We start from the raw sequence: 15,659 nt of genomic DNA on the forward strand, positions 1-15,659 counted from the left end.
AACAAACCGATGGCCCTGCACGCGCCGGCATTTGCTATGCTAGCCGAGGGGGCTGCATCAAGCGTGCGGACTGGGTACCACGTGCAGGGAATGCAGATCATGTCCGCTTTGTCTTCGCAGCCTTTCCCAGTCTTCGTACAGCTCGAACCACTCCTTGTACGTTTAAAAGTAAGCAGCACCGTACTGACATTCGGGCGAGAAATGAGCGCGAAGGTTCGGAAAGCTTCTGCATATAGGGCTCCTGCATGTAATAAGTTTCCGTGTTTTAGGTAATGTTAGAAAAAATCGTTTCGTTGTGTTAGCTTGGCAGTGTCCTCTGTGGCTGCATTCAGTAGCGTTCAGCCTCTGCACTCTTATAACGGATGGCCGCGCGGTCTTGTTTCAGGTTTGTAGCATTTAAGACGCGGAAATGTTACTGGTGTAGTTTTTTTTTTCAGAATTTGATTGGGTGCATTGTTGACCTCTATTTCAGAAAGCACGTAATGCAAATCAGTGTAGCCATTATTTTCTTTGATTCGAAATAGCACAATGCGCAGCATGTGTCATTGATTTCGTTTTTCTTTTTTTTTAATGTTAAAAGTGCTTACATTAAAACGGTGTGACTAGCATTTTAGCAAAATGAAAACTTCTTAAAATATGAAGTCTTCCAGCCATGAAACCTCTTTTCGTTTGAAGCAAAAAGCTTCTAGTTGGGCACCTTTCTAGAATGTGTCAAGTTCGCGGTTATTCTTTTGAGTAAAAAAAAAAAAAAACGTGGGATCTACATAAATGCATTTTACCATGCCTATCTTCTGCAGAAAAAAAATATTTTACAAAATGCTACTAAGATCATGTTCTCTAATGCTCGGAATAATGAATTTCGCGCAAGCGCCACGTATGGCCGAAACTTTTTTTTTTTTTTTTATTGGGATATGTGTAATTTCTAAATTCCGTGTGTCCTCCTTCAGTTAAAGCAGCTTGTGTGTGCCATTCTTTTTAATCCGCCAAACCCTTCGACTCGACATGCGTATACTCTATATGCCCAGTCTTTGTAAAGTGGGCGGGGCTGCGGCCATGTCGCAGCAAGCGCTGTCAGGCATGCCGTGCAAAGTCCGCCCTCTCTCTCCTGCAGGCATTGTGACCGAGTGTGCGTGCGCAGTCGGCCTCGCGAAGTGCGTGCGTGTGAGCTGCGTAACTTTCGCTGTGGCAGCTGTGTAGCGAGTGCAGAGATTGCGATAATAATGCCTGCTTCGCTTTTCCTGCTAGCTCAGAGGTCGGAATCTCCGCTCTGTTATTGTCTTCCCCTCGTTATCGAACGCGGACGTCAGGGCGTTCTTCTTGCTGCGTTCCCACTGAACGGCCGCCAGGGATTCCAACCTGGATGGGGGGGGGGGGGGGGGGGGGGGGGGGGGTCTCGCGCCGCGCCTCAAATCACGCGGCGCATGGCCGTGAAGCGCGTGCGAAATTCTACACATTTGCGATGTTCTTCTGGAAACATAAGGAGTGTCTCAGTGGCGGTGGCGATTTGGTGGGCCATCTTCCGCCCCTCACTACCCCTTGCCGCCGCGGTGGCTCAGTGGTTATGGTGCTCGGCTGCTGACCCGAAAGACGCGGGCTCGATCCCGGCCGCGGCGGTCGCATTTCGATGGAGGCGAAATGCTAGAGGCCCGTGTACTGTGCGATGTCTGTGCATGTTAAAGAACCCCAGGTGGTCGAAATTACTCGGAGCCGTCCTCAACGGCGTCCCTCATAGCCTGAGTCGCTTTGGGACGTTAAAACCCCATAAAACAAACCTCACTGCCACTTCGCGGATGCGGGGTCTTCGCTGGCTAACCGCGGATGAGTTCGTGCTTGATTGGAACAGAGGAAGGGACGACAAGGCGTGTATACAGCCAGTTGGTATTGATTATACTTCCATAGAATACAGAGTGGGCTAGCTAGCTACAAAGCATCACGAGCCATTCCTCGGAGCGAGAAGGCTGCGGATAAGAAAAGCTTCGGACTTACCGACTGGGACAGAGGCGCGATTTCAGCGGTATCTGCGGTGAACATTTCATCACGCGGAGAATGGCGGCTGGGTCTTCCCGTGCGCGCCGCATTCTTGAGGCAATCATCCCCGGACATTTACCGCGGGAGAGGACGAGAGCGTGTGAACACAACCGCTCCCCATGCGCTCGCGACGCTGGCCAGATCCCGAAGACTCTCCCCTCGTCTCCGCGGAGTTCCGCGTACGTCTAGATGGCGCTCCCGTCGCTGCTTCCGCTTCCTTCAGGAGGGAACTTACCTAGTTTACCCCTTGGTCTCAGTGCCCTCGCTAGAGCAATACACAACGCTAACTATACCCTCGCCCAGCCGCTGTTGTCCCTCGACGCATGATGGTGATCATGGTCGGCTGCGTCGATACTGAGGGCGAAACCGGTTTTCCACCTGCAGGCGCTTAGGTGCTGGGCACGAGTTCCCGATTTGCATCCCGGCCAGATATCGATGCTTTTCCGGATTTTATTCTTCAGTTTGTGTCATTCCGGTCATTGTGGCTATAGTTGGTATGTGCTGCTAATAGCGCTTGAGATTAACTTCCTATCAGCCCGGCGCGAGTTAAAGTGCTCGAACAGTCGGATTTAAAGCAATGTATAGACCAGGCTTTCTACGTCAGCCTACGTGGCCATCGAGCTTTGAGTCCTTATACCTCCGCCGAATGCAGTGTATGGCTACCACTGTTTCTCACCAGCAAAAAAAGAACCTTGTCCTTACGAAGCCCAGTGATGGTGTGGGCAATTGCGTTGCTTCCGCTGAGCGCAAAGAGCGTAAAAAGAAATGGCGCGTTGGACCGAAAACGAAACACTATATTCTACCGGCCCCGCTCTCGACGTGTAGTCTGTCTTTCTTGTCTGGTCGGCTGTATTGAATTTCGAGGAGTCTCACACACCCTAGATGCTTCCAGCTCAGGATGTCTCATGTTTTTGTGCGGCGTGGCTCCGAAACATAGTTCCGTCCGCACAGTTACATGGCGTCCAAAGCCGTGCATCTGCTGGGTTTTGCACGATATCGCTCGACGCCCGCGAAACCATTCCCTGATGCGCCAACTCCGAGGCCACCGGTTGAAGCAGGAGTAGCAGCAGCGGCTGCACCATCCTACCTCTGCTGCGCTCTCCGTCGGCCCCGTCCCAGTCATGCACACACACAGCCTACGAAACGCTTGCCTTGATGCGAGGTGCCCGTAATTATCGTAACTGTGCCAACATCTGTGTGCCTTGGTTAGGAAGCAAGGAAGATGGAATTCTTGAGAGCACAAACTTGAACGAAGGGCAGGGATCAAGGCCTCTGCCTGACCAGCAACGTTTCGAAGACTGAACGTATGTATGTCCCTTGGTCAGGTTTGTCTGTCCCTTGACTTGGTCAGGTTTGTCTGTCCCTTGACTTGGTCAGGTTTGTCTGTTCCTTGACTGGGTCAGGTTTGTCTGTCCCTTGACTGGGTCAGGTTTGTCTGTCCCTTGACTGGGCCAGGTTTGTCTGTCCCTTGACTGGGCCAGGTTTGTCTGTCCCTTGACTGGGCCAGGTTTGTCTGTCCCTTGACTGGGCCAGGTTTGTCTGTCCCTTGACTGGGCCAGGTTTGTCTGTCCCTTGACTGGGCCAGGTTTGTATGTCCCTTGACTGGGCCAGGTTTGTATGTCCCTTGACTGGGTCAGGTTTGTCTGTCCCTTGACTGGGTCAGGTTTGTCTGTCCCTTGACTGGACCAGGTTTGTCTGTCCCTTGACTGGGCCAGGTTTGTCTGTCCCTTGACTGGGCCAGGTTTGTCTGTCCCTTGACTGGGTCAGGTTTGTCTGTTCCTTGACTGGGCCAGGTTTGTCTGTCCCTTGACTGGGCCAGGTTTGTCTGTCCCTTGACTGGGTCAGGTTTGTCTGTCCCTTGACTGGGTCAGGTTTGTCTGTCCCTTGACTGGGTCAGGTTTGTCTGTCCCTTGACTGGGTCAGGTTTGTCTGTCACTTGGTCAGGTTTGTCTGTCACTTGGTCAGGTTTGTCTGTCACTTGGTCAGGTTTGTCGGTCACTTGGTCAGGTTTGTCTCTCGTTCTTGCGTGTACGCGCAGTCTGGAGAATCATTTCTTGCTGCATGACCCGTATCGAGTGTCAACTTTCGCGTTCAGCAAAGCTAGACGAACCCCTTCGGAGTTCCTCGCCTGTCTGTTCACTAAGGAATGGCGCGTGACGAACTCAACCAAGAATGACACTGGTCATCCCGCAGCCAACGATAATCGTGCAGAGCAGGTCTGAGAGATGGCGGCTAAGAGTTTCCGCCAATACGCCCGTGCATTTGCGGCTGAACATCCTTGAGTCAAAACACGCATTGGCGCAGAATAAGGGGAAGGGGAAAATAGCTGAATTAGTGGCTGTGGCTTCTGAATTAAAGTTCTGCGCCAGTCTCCTCCAAAATGTCGTTGGGCTGTCCAACCCTGTGACAATTAAAGGCCTCATCGAGGAGAATGTTAGTTCCCAGTGATGTAATTGGACAGTGTCTGCGAGCTGAGACTAGAAAAGACATCGGCGAATATTTTGGGAACGTGCTACAGTCGGCAAGAATTATCCGATGTCGATTAGCCAAAAAAATGCCTTGTTTTTCGGACTGGTGGGAAAATACATCCCTGCGGCCAAAACTCAAGCGCTGAAAGCTGCATGTAACCGCGTTTATCTCGAGAGCGAGATACGATAAAGAAGCTGTGACGCACGTGAAAGATAGAGTAAAAACGCACGTGAAAGATAGAGTAGATCGTCTTCGAACACAGGATGGTGGCGCCATCGGTAGTGTCACTGGTAACTTGTGCATTGTAATCTTCCCACTTCGTGACGCCACTCGTTCGTTGGTTATCGGCTCTGTTGCTAACGGCAACACGATAAATACTCCTCATTACATAGATGTTGCAGGCCATATGTGCGGCGGGGCCTTTTTTCTCTTTTGAGTCAGCCCGTTATGAAAATAAGCACAAACGTACAATATTTTTGTGCGCTGGCGGAAGGCGCTGACCTTCGTGCAACGAAGCATATAGCTGTGCTTCATTGTTGCAGGCTTCATAGGCCTGTGGTCGTCATTACTGCGTACTACGTGTTATTGTTGCGTTCATTTTTTCCTTGAAGGACTAACCTGAATGAACAAGACTGCTGTATGCCAGTGCAGCTAGCAAAAGTGTGTAGTAACGCACCGCTCTCCACAGTAAGTAAACATACCGCATAGGGACTGCATGAAGTTAATTCAAAATAAACTGAGAGCAAAATGACAGGCTTCATGGGACAAAGAGGTTAACAACAAGCTGCACCTTGTAAAGCCCGTCCTGGGAGAATGGAAGACTTGTGGGCACCAGGAACGATTTATAGAGGTGGTTCTGTGTCGTCTCCGCATTGGACATACACACATTAAGCATAATTTCTTACTGACGAAAGACGAGGGACCTCTTTTGAGATGTGGAGACGAGCCCACAATAAACCATATTTTGTTCTCTTGTTCAGAACTCGGAAAATTAAGAAAAACATTCTAGTAAGTTTTATAATGCATGCATTCATTTACATCCAACCCTGCTCTTAGCAGAAAATGCCATTGTTAGCATCTCTTGTCTTATAAGGTTTCTAAAAGAAGCTGGTGTTCTTGAGAAACTGTAAATTTTGATACACTGCTCTTCGTTAGTGTATGATGCACTTCAGCCATCTTCTCATTCTTGAGAAGAGGGCTGAGGTCTTTATTTGATTGGTTGGGAACCTCAGGATCCTTGCCTATAGCCAAACGACGCTGCTGAGGTTGCCCGGCCTTTTTTAAAGTTAGCAGCCATTTTTAAAATTTCCATCTCCTCGCATTACTTGTTAGAACGAACTAACTTTTTAGACCCTCTAGATCAATCTTTTCTCATATATTAGCAAAAATCTGCAGAAAAGAATTATCCTTTACCTTGAGCTTGGCGCATGATAGCCTTAGCAGCTTATGCGCCATTAAACCCAACACCCAGCACCGCTCTCGAAATACGAGTGGACTCTTCTAGAGTGGCCCATAAAAGTTCAAGCTCTGTTAACGAAACAAAAAAACGTTTATTTCCGGTCGCTGGAAGGGACGCAGAAATCAGGGACGCAGGCTGTGGGGGGATCTGTGCAGGTCCCCCACGGCCTTTTCTATAGGGCCTTGTGCTAAATATCTGTAAACATGTCTTTATTCTTCCAAATAAAGATTTAACCGATTGAAAGCGGATGTATTTTTACAACAGGCTCTGGTCGTGTCTTTGCATTACATTTGTGCGACTTGCTGAGGTACAGGACACGGAAACCAGCACTCAAAGGAACGTGAACGTGAGTGCACCCGTAGATATAATTCATGGGTGGCGTGTTTGGGGGAGAAAAGAATTAGTAAAAAGAAAACGCACAGGTGGCAACGCTTTAAAAAAAAGAACGAAAAAGAACAAAGGGGGAAAAGCGGCGCTGCTCGATGCGAAGTTAATTCTTCCACACCACTAGCTGGTGCTCTTTGCTCTATGCCGTGCTGGTGAGTTTTGTCTTTTGGCATTATGCGCACCGTCTCTGGCCTTGTCAAAATAAGATGGCGTATGCCACGAGTACATGCTCATTGTGGACAGCGCGACGAGGTTTGGGAAAAAATTATGAATTAGGGGCAATCGCGATATACTAGCTGAAGTCAAGAGGAAATGGAAATCGGCAAGGGGTATAATGAGGTCCCTGCAGTGAATTCCGACAGCGAGTGAACATTGCAGCGGCGGCAGAGTGTCAGGGGCGAAATTGAGATTAAGAAATATTTGCGAGGATACGGGGGCCACAGCTGGCGGAGGACAGGGCTGGTTGGAGATCAGTGGGGGAGGCCGTTGTCCTTCAGAGTTAAGTGATGTCGTGAGCCCAGCACCGTCTGACAGGTTCGGGACCGCTCCTGCTTCCTTGCATGCCGTGTTGCTGCTTCTTCCCCTTGGTGTCTCGCTCGCGCCTGTTACGCAAAAACCAGCAGCATTCGCACCTGTTGCGTGAGGCGCTAATTGGATGCGTGGGTTGCTGCTGTCCCGGGTGGGTTGCAAAACCCGGCATCACTGGCCGCGGCTGTCAGGCGTGCTGGCTCGTGTGAAACGTGTAGCTGAACGGGCACTAAAGAAAACGTCGCGAAAAAAATTGTATGCAGGGTGGCGGTGGTCTGAGTCTGGTACCCAGTTTTGCACGCTTAAGCGGCGGTTTAGTATGTTGTGCAAAACTTCCCATCGTGCCTGTGCACTCGCGAGAACAGGCTTCGTTTCTTGCTGTGGGTGAATGGCTGGGCTGTGTACGCTTACAGATGGTGCCAGCTGTTCGCTTCCGCCTGTGATGTTCGCTTCCGCCGTGCAACGCGACATATTGCCCCTCGGGGTCGTTTCAACGCGCGGTGTTGAACGGCGCTTCCTCTCCACATAGCGTGCGGTTGTGGTTTCGATAGTGCCAGTGCTGCCTCTCTCTACGCTGTAACTCAGTCGCTGTAATTATTGGAGCAGTGTTTCAGTCGAACGCGATATTTTTTGCAAATCTTTTCGTGGCAAAAGTCCAGTTGGTAAACATGTTCACTTTCGTATTTGTAAACAGTGTGAATAGCTCTTCAGTGTCCTTATCTCGCTATCTCTCCTCTCTTTACTTCACCTCGCTGTCTTCTCCCTGTCCCTTTTATTTCCGCCGTAAAAATTCATCCTCTGTTTTAGCTGCCTTATCCAGACTCGCTAATTACGTTGTTCTCTTGACCTCGATCGGTTGGTATACGAGGTCTGTTAGAAAAGTATCCGACCTTTGGCCGTTGAAAAAAAACTTGCATAACTGGAGCGTTGCAAACCTAGTCATCTTTAAAGTAGTCTACTTGGGACTCCACACACTTCTCCCAGCGGTGCTGCCATTGTGGGAAATATTCCGAAAAGGCCCTTTTCGGAATGGAGTTTAGCTCAGCTGTCGTTGCAGCCATAATGTTCTTCCTTGTCTGAAATCGCGCTCCTTTCAATGGCCTTTTGATTTTGGGAACCAGCCAGAAATCGCAGGGGCCATATCAGGACAGTAAGGAGTCTGTTGAACTACAGGAGTCTGGTTTTTCACCAAAAAATCTAATTCGAGTGCGAGGAATGTGCAGGAGCATTGGCGCGATGGGTGCGCCAATTTCCTGTTGACCTCAGCTCCGGGTTCTTGCGCCGCACAGCATCACGTAGGCAACAGAGGACATCCCTGTAGTACTCTTTTGTCATTGTTTGACCCTGTAGAGTGCGTACTCGTGGTCTGCCACACAGAGGGTGTCAAAGAAAGCAGTCAGCATCACTTTCACATTGCTGCGCAATTGGCGGGCCTTCTTAAGTCTTGGTGACGTGGAATGCTTCCACTCTGACGACTGGGATCTGGTTTCCGGGTCGTACCTGTACACCCAAGACTCGTCACTAGTGATTATGATGTTGATGAAGTCGGGGTCACTGTTTGCGGAATCCAGCATGTCCTGTGAGACTTCAACACGAAGCTGCTTTTGCTCCACCCTGAGCAGCTTCGGCACGAATTTCGCGGCAACTCTCTCCACGGCCAAATCTTCGGTGATAATGGAATGTGCGGAGAAATTGCTCATGTCCACCTCTTCCTCAATTTCTCGGATAGTCACGCGACAGTCCCGCATCACCATAGCGTTCAGTTCGGCAATGACCTGGTCATTTTGGCATATTGATGGCCGATTGGAGCGTGGCTCGTTCTCCACCGATGTGCGGCCATCTTTAAAACAATTGTAGCACTGCTTAAACTGTGTGCTTCTCATAGCATCTTCACCGAAAGCCGTCTGAATATTTCGAATGGTTTCCACTCGGCTGTCGCCAAGTTTATGGCAAAATTTGTTGTAGTAGCGCTGCTCCTTTCACTCCGCCATTTTCCTTGCAATAAAAAACCGACGAGAGCACTGCACACTGCCTCACTCAAACGCTGCTTCCCAGCGACTGACGCTATCGGCAGGCGGGAAAAAATTCATGCATGCGCATGAAGGTTCAAGGTCACCTGATGCAAGCGCGCTTGTCTCATATCCATCAGGTGTTCGCAAAAAAAAAAAAAAAAAGTCGGATACTTTTCTAACAGACCTCGTAGTTACTGGAGTTTGCACACATTTCATAATTGGGTGAGCGGATAGAATAACGATCATACGTCGTTCCGATAACTTTCGTTTAGTGTGGAATTGGATTTCTGAAGGGGTTTGTGCTGTGCATGTTGCGTGGCCTCTTTTTATTTTTTCCCTAGCTGACCAAATTGCATTGTTGCTTTATTTGTTTTTGTTTTTTTAAAGTAGGGAAAGGATCACTTCATCTCTAGGTCATGTATGACCACGCAGTAAATCCTGTCGCTGAGTGTTACTTATCATTGAAATTTCATCTAGTTGATTCTACAGTGGGTTTAATAGCAGTCAAGTTTGAATGTAAAATGTCCTAACGGTTTGGCTTGCATGGCTTGGTAAAGGTTGTATCCGAGGTGCTGTTTTCAAGAGAACGGCGCATAACAGAACAGAAGACACTGTGTGAAAGAGCATTGACATGGAGGGGCTCCTTCCTGTCAATTTTTTGCGCTGCTTTTTTGACCTGTTTCAAAGCTGCATAACCATCTCACCCACACCGCCGCATGCATGTTGGAAAGGAGCATGCAAGGACTGACGGCGCGCTGACCGGAGGTGTCCATCGTTGACTCAGCCGCCGGCAGATGGTCCTGCCTCCCCGCTTCGGATCGTCGTGTTATCTGTTGTGCACTGCACTTACATTATGCTTTTCCCTCGAAGCGTTCTGATAACGCTCACGTGATCCATTATTGGCGACTCGTACTTTCTCTTCTTTATCGTTCTTCTGTCCTCCTGTTGCAGCAGCTGCTGAGAACAATACATCCTCTCTGCGTAAAGCCGTCCGTCAGCGTCTGTTTTTTGCACCGCTAGCGTGTGGCGATAGTTCCGCTTGGGCCACTTTTTTTGCGGCGAAAATGTAAAGCATTAATACTTCTTTTTGGTCGAGTAGTTGGGGATAGTCCCCTCCCCGCATTGTCACACTTGCAGGGTCGTAAGAATCGGCCGATGCTATTGGCTGCAAACGGGGGAAAAGCTGCTTCGTTCTTGCGTTGAATCCGGCTTATCGTGTTAGGGTTAATTGGAGAGACATGAGAGAGGCCTTTGCCCTGCAGCGGGCGTAGTCAGGCTGATGATGATGATAGTGTGTTGCCGTTACCGTAGTGCCGTGAGCCCGCCCACCGCCACTACGCACGCGGTGATTGGTCCTGAGACGGCAGGGATGCGCGCAGGATGGGTGGATGGATGGATATGTGAGCGCACCCTTTGAAACGGGGTGGTGGCAATAGCCACCATGCTCAGCTTTTCTTCTTTATTTTTGTTCAACTGTATTGTCAATTCTGATTAAGATTCGTCATCTTCTTTCAGTACGGTTTCCTACACTTCTAACCTTGTGTCACATCTCTGCTTTTCGTCCACCAATCCTCCAATCGCTTTTTGCTAACTTCCACTGCAGATTTATTTGCATGACCATTGTTATCTTTAAACCCTAGGGCCTCAGGAAGAGCGACTGTGCCTGCATCGACATCCGGATGGATAAAATAACATTTGAGCATGAGGTGTTCAATTGTTTCCACAGATCTACCACAAACAGTACATGTGTCATCTTCGTTGATTTTTTTTTTTGTAGCTGCGCGTTCTAAGACACCATGACCTAGCTTCAAAGAGTAGAGCACTGCCTCTTGAGTTATCATGGAAAAGTTCTTTCCTGATCTGCCTTTTCCAGTATCGATATAGTTCTACACTGTTTCTTTTCCATTGAATTAATCCAATTTTTAACTTCCGCGTTTTTAACCTGTCGTTTAATGCTCTTTCTTTCTCCGTCCTCGTGTCCGGCATACTTACTGGTTAGTTTTCTAGTTCTTTCCGCCACTGTGGGTCAACGCTCTTTCTGTATAAGTATTTAAATACCTTAGCTGCCCACCTGTTATCGTCCAATTTCCTCGGGCGTTCTTTATATAGTATTTTAATCTTAGCTCCCCGTGCTTCGAACGATGCCCAGCCCATATCCCCTTGTACTGCCTCGTTCGTGGTTTTGCCGTGGGCACCTAGTGCTAATCTTCCGACAGCTCTCTGATTTACGTCTAATCTCGACTGAACTCCTGCCCTTAAGCACAGAACCGCATTCCCGAGAGTAAGCCCGCAGCTACCGGATGCCTGGCGCCATCTGGCGCCCTCAAGGCGACCTGCGCATGCGCACTGTCAGCGCGAAGGCTTCCGGTACTGCGGTAACAGATAACGATAACAGAGTATGCGGTATGCTGAACGTGCCTAGGGACTAGCTAAGCATATTGTTCCGCATGAGTCGCCGTGATAGTCTGTGAATTTCATTTCGAAGCTAGGCGTCACACCACCGCGCGTGTTGCACCTTTGCTCGGAGTGCATTTAAGTACAAGGACCTCAGACAAGCGGCCCGCTGGTTCTGAAGATTTCAGCCTTTGCTCCGGAAGGGCTGCGGCAGCAACACGTTGACTTCTTTTCCATCCTTATATCCCTGTCCCCGTTTCTGACGCTGGCCGGTTGCTCGCGGTTCTTGTTAGCCAGCGGCTAGACAGTGTGGGGAAATTCAGCGTCAGTAATCCTGGCACTACCCTACCTTTTGATTTCCCCTACGTCCTAGGAGGCTAAAGAGTTGAGCGGGTCGCGGGTAGCGCAAAAGATTCGCCGCCCTTTACCCCTTTCTAGCCACAGGCCCTTGAGGTACAAAAGTTTTTCAGTGTGGCCGGCTTGGATAAGATTAGTGTGTGAAGCCTATTGTTGCGAGACGTCATATCAGTTCAAACGTTCCCGCCTTTACGACACCCCTGAGTGCTGCCGACGTTTTTTAGGTGCGCACCTTCTTGCATTATGCGCCAAAGTTAAGAAAACAGTCGCACTGATCCACAAGAAAAGCTATATCTAAGACCTGAATAACTGCAGATCCATTTATTTCCTTCTGTGTTCAACGCTTTTACTGAATTGGTAATAAAATCGAGGATGCTAAACTGTTCTGCCAGCCAAAAGAACAGGCTTGTTTTCGGAAGCGTGAGATGATAAATTAGCTGAGACTACAAAAAAGCATTCGAGTCACTGGAAAGATAGTAGCCACGTAGTCGTTCTGTAATCGATTCGGGTAGGTTTGCTTAAACCTACCGGGAAATATTTACGAGAAATTGCCTGTGATCATAGCTATGCACGAGTGAAAGAAAATAATTAAAAGGTTCTCAAGCACAGACAACCTTCATTGTCATATACCACATGGCTGCGTGGGATATGCGCAGAGTTTTAAATATGATGTAATTACATGTAAATATTAGCAGCGAGCACTTCATAAAAATCTAATTCGCTGACATTGACCTGCTGAACAACATGGAGGAAGAATTGCAGGTAGGTAGTGATGACCTGGATGGGAGAACGCAACGGTAGGAGTAAAAAAGAAAACTGTTTCAATCAAGCGAAAGCAGTTTGCTGCAGTTTGGCGAATTGGCAAGCTTTTACATCAGCATTACCTTAGCGGTGACGTGTTAGATGTAGTTAGCATGTCTAGCCAAGGAATCGCGGCAGATGGTGACCTTGAGAGAAATTAGCTGGAGAAGGAGAATGGGCTGGAGTGCATTTACGTGTGACTCCCAAATTATGAGCAGCAGCTTAACCGTATCTGCGGAAAAGGGTATGTTAAACTTTGGCGAATTAGCCAGCTTTTAAAGCAGCACTACCTTAGCGGTGGCGTGTTAGATGAAATTAGCACGTCTAGGCCAAGGAATCGCGGCAGATCCATACCTTCAGAGAAATTAGCTGAAGAGAATGGGCTGGAGTGCGTCTACCTGGAACTCCCAAATTATGAGCAGCAGCTTAACCGTGTCCCAGGAAAAGGGTGTGTAAAACTGCTGCATCTTTCCAGTCCTTATTAAGGGGGTTGAGGCTTGCTGGCTAATAGAATAAGCTAGAAGTGAGGAGGCCACGGGGACAGCGCAGCGACCGAGAATTGTGAGGGACTGTTGGTTCGAAGCAAACACGAGTTATTGTGATTGCAATTAAAGAGGAAGTGCAAATTGGCAGGGCACATAATACTCAAAACTAGTGGCGTGCGGTATGTTAGAAGTGACAGAATGGGTGGACTTTGAGGGAAGCAGAATTCATCATCATCGGACTGAGTATGCCCTCCGCAGGGCGTAGGCCACTCCCATGTGTCTCCAATTAACCCTGTCCTTTGCCAGCTACGGCCACCTATCGTCGCCGCAGACTTCTTGATCTCATCCGCCCACGTAGCTCTCTGCCGCCCCCTTCCACGCTTGCCTTCTCTTGGAATCCATTCCGTTACCCTTAACGGGAAGGCACAATTATCCTGGAGTAACTGCCGCGGGTGATGCAAGATGGGGAGGTTAGTTGGAAGTCATCGGGCAGAGGCATTTTTCCAGCAGTGTACTCAACGCTGCTGATGGAGGATGACGATAAATGCGACAGTATAAGAGCTGCGTATTCCGTGCCGTCTGCTGACGTTGGGGTGTTGCGCATTTCAACATCACACCGCGGCAACCCTCATTCGTCCTCTGAACTATATCCCCCCCCCCCCCCCCTTTTTTTTTCTGTGCTGATTCGCTGATGTTACATGTCGAAAGAAACTCTGCATCCAGCTAGTCTTGCTTCATCATCTAGTCAGTCGGTCTTCGTACCACTAAGATGTTATTAAACGCGGGTGATGGAGGGGGAGGTGGCTATCCGTGTTGAGCATTACTCCCCTCTCCTCTGCCTGCGTAGTTAATAGGGCTTCACCCCTCACTCACTGCATGACCCTCCCCTTCTACCGAAACATCCCAAACAGCGCAGGTAATCGGCCCAGTATTGTAAACGTATCGGGAAAGGACGGTCTTACAAAGGACCAGAGGGAAGCCATCTATTGCCAGTATTGGGCCGATTATCTGTGCCTGCTTGGGAAATAACGTATACATTTGCTGTTCGTATGTCGTTTGTTGCCCCCGCCCTGCACGATAAGACAGTATCGCGCTCAACTAACCATCGCCGCTACGTCTACGAGCTTCATGACATGCGGCGACGGTTAGTTCAGCGCTGTAATCTTTAATATCGTCAGGGCGTTTTAACCGTGCACATTTTGCTTTAGCACTAATTAAAACGCTGTGTTACGCAAACCTCCGCACGCTAGAGTGCGTCGCATCCGCATAGCTGCATCTCTGTTTTCTTAATTAAATCTCCAAGCTTTGTGTACCTTTTCCATCCAGTATCGACATATGTTGCCGGACTAGTAGCAATTTGGCCAATCCGTTGTTCTTGACACTATTCGACCTTACATGGCTGTCGCACTTAGTGTCCGAATTTTCGAAGGCTGTCGATGCATGGATTTATCTGCGTCCACTCTAGGGGGACGCCAGGCGTAGCTTGGCCCTGTGCCGTCTGCGTCACCTTTGTTTAGGGCACTCGAGCAGTGTACACCACTCATTAAAAACGAATTAGAAAACAGCCCATGGCTTTGACTTCAGAGGAGAGTGCTCGTGTCCATGTTACTTTCAGGTCTACGTGGTACTACCGCGCAAGCGTTCCTTCTAGAAGCGACGACGAGGTGTAAAATTTTATGCAGGGAGTCCAGCGCTCTACGCAAGGCTGGTGCATACTGTACACAACGATGCACACTTAGAGGGGAACACTTCAAAATTGTACCCAGTTGCCATTGTAACTGCAGCAGTGTGGCAATTTACTGAAATGACTGCCACGTTAAGAAGGCATATTCATTCAAGAAAGTCTAATCTGCCGGATTTCGTGTCAAATTGGATCCGTACTAAGCGCATAACGAACAACTGGCAGCGACAGCCGCGCGGGCAAACAGACTCGGCGAGACTTCTCCACCGACTGACCTTGGTCGTGGGGGGGAGGCCCCGGTTGTGGATCAAAGTTGCGGCACCGGCAGAATCCCACGGTTGGGAGCCACGTGGAAAATGCGCTGGTCTGTCGCGCATGTTGACCCGTGTGGCATCTGCAGCGCCATGCGCGAAAATATCCGCGCTTTCCCCCTCGATTGTTCGACGCTGCCACTCGATCTTGTCTGCCCGATAGATGCGAGGTCCCTCGCGGAGGCGGCGGCCAAAAGCGTGCCTTATCTGCGTTCGGTGGCAGCGACGCCAGATTAGGACTGACCGCGCGCACTGGACGGCCCTCCGTGAGCTCGCCGTGCCGCGCTGCTGTCGTGCTGCTTGCGGTTCCGCGCGCGCTCTCTCGCTCGCTCTGCCTGCCGTGGTTGCGTCCGACCGTCGGGGGGAGTGACTCGCTCGTGCGGTGGTGCTCGGGCTCCCTGCTGTTGTACTGGAACCATGAGCGAGAAGACAAAGCTCCTGAACCGGGGCCCGTCCAACGGCGGCTACGGCACCGTCGACGGCCCCAAGGGTCTCGCCGAAGACCTGTCCGAGCCCAAGTGAGTTTCGGTCCCCGCGTCAATTTCCTCCCTTTTCCCTACGGTAGAGACCTAAGTGCTCGAAAGCGTTGTTTCTGTAGAGTTTTTTTTTTTTTCGCTAAATGCGCACATTGTAGTTTTTCAGTATTGTTTTTCCAGGAATTTTAAACAGAACAGGACTTATTCAAGAGCTGTAAACTGATAATTACAGCAAGCGTCTACAGTCTTTTAGCATCATGTCCCTGCGGTC

At 49.5% G+C, this 15,659-nt stretch overlaps 1 protein-coding gene across 2 annotated transcripts in view; it reads left to right on the plus strand.

Moving 5' to 3' along the window:
• The window catches only part of LOC149364988 (scoloptoxin SSD14-like), a 78,589-nt gene that overhangs the window by 28,786 nt on the left and 34,144 nt on the right, over positions 1–15,659 (plus strand). The window contains exon 1 of one of the 2 annotated variants that reach the window (XM_089575004.1): positions 15,068–15,430. The exons of the other annotated variant lie outside the window; for it this stretch is intronic. Coding sequence (XP_089431130.1) covers positions 15,330–15,430 — 101 coding nt within the window. The 5' untranslated portion in view covers positions 15,068–15,329. Of the gene's footprint in view, positions 1–15,067; positions 15,431–15,659 lie in introns of those variants that run through there. 2 annotated transcript variants of the gene reach the window in all.

This window comes from Amblyomma mixtum, chromosome 2, assembly GCF_055824585.1.
Source record: "Amblyomma mixtum isolate Tamu chromosome 2, ASM5582458v1, whole genome shotgun sequence".
NCBI lineage: Eukaryota > Metazoa > Arthropoda > Arachnida > Ixodida > Ixodidae > Amblyomma > Amblyomma mixtum.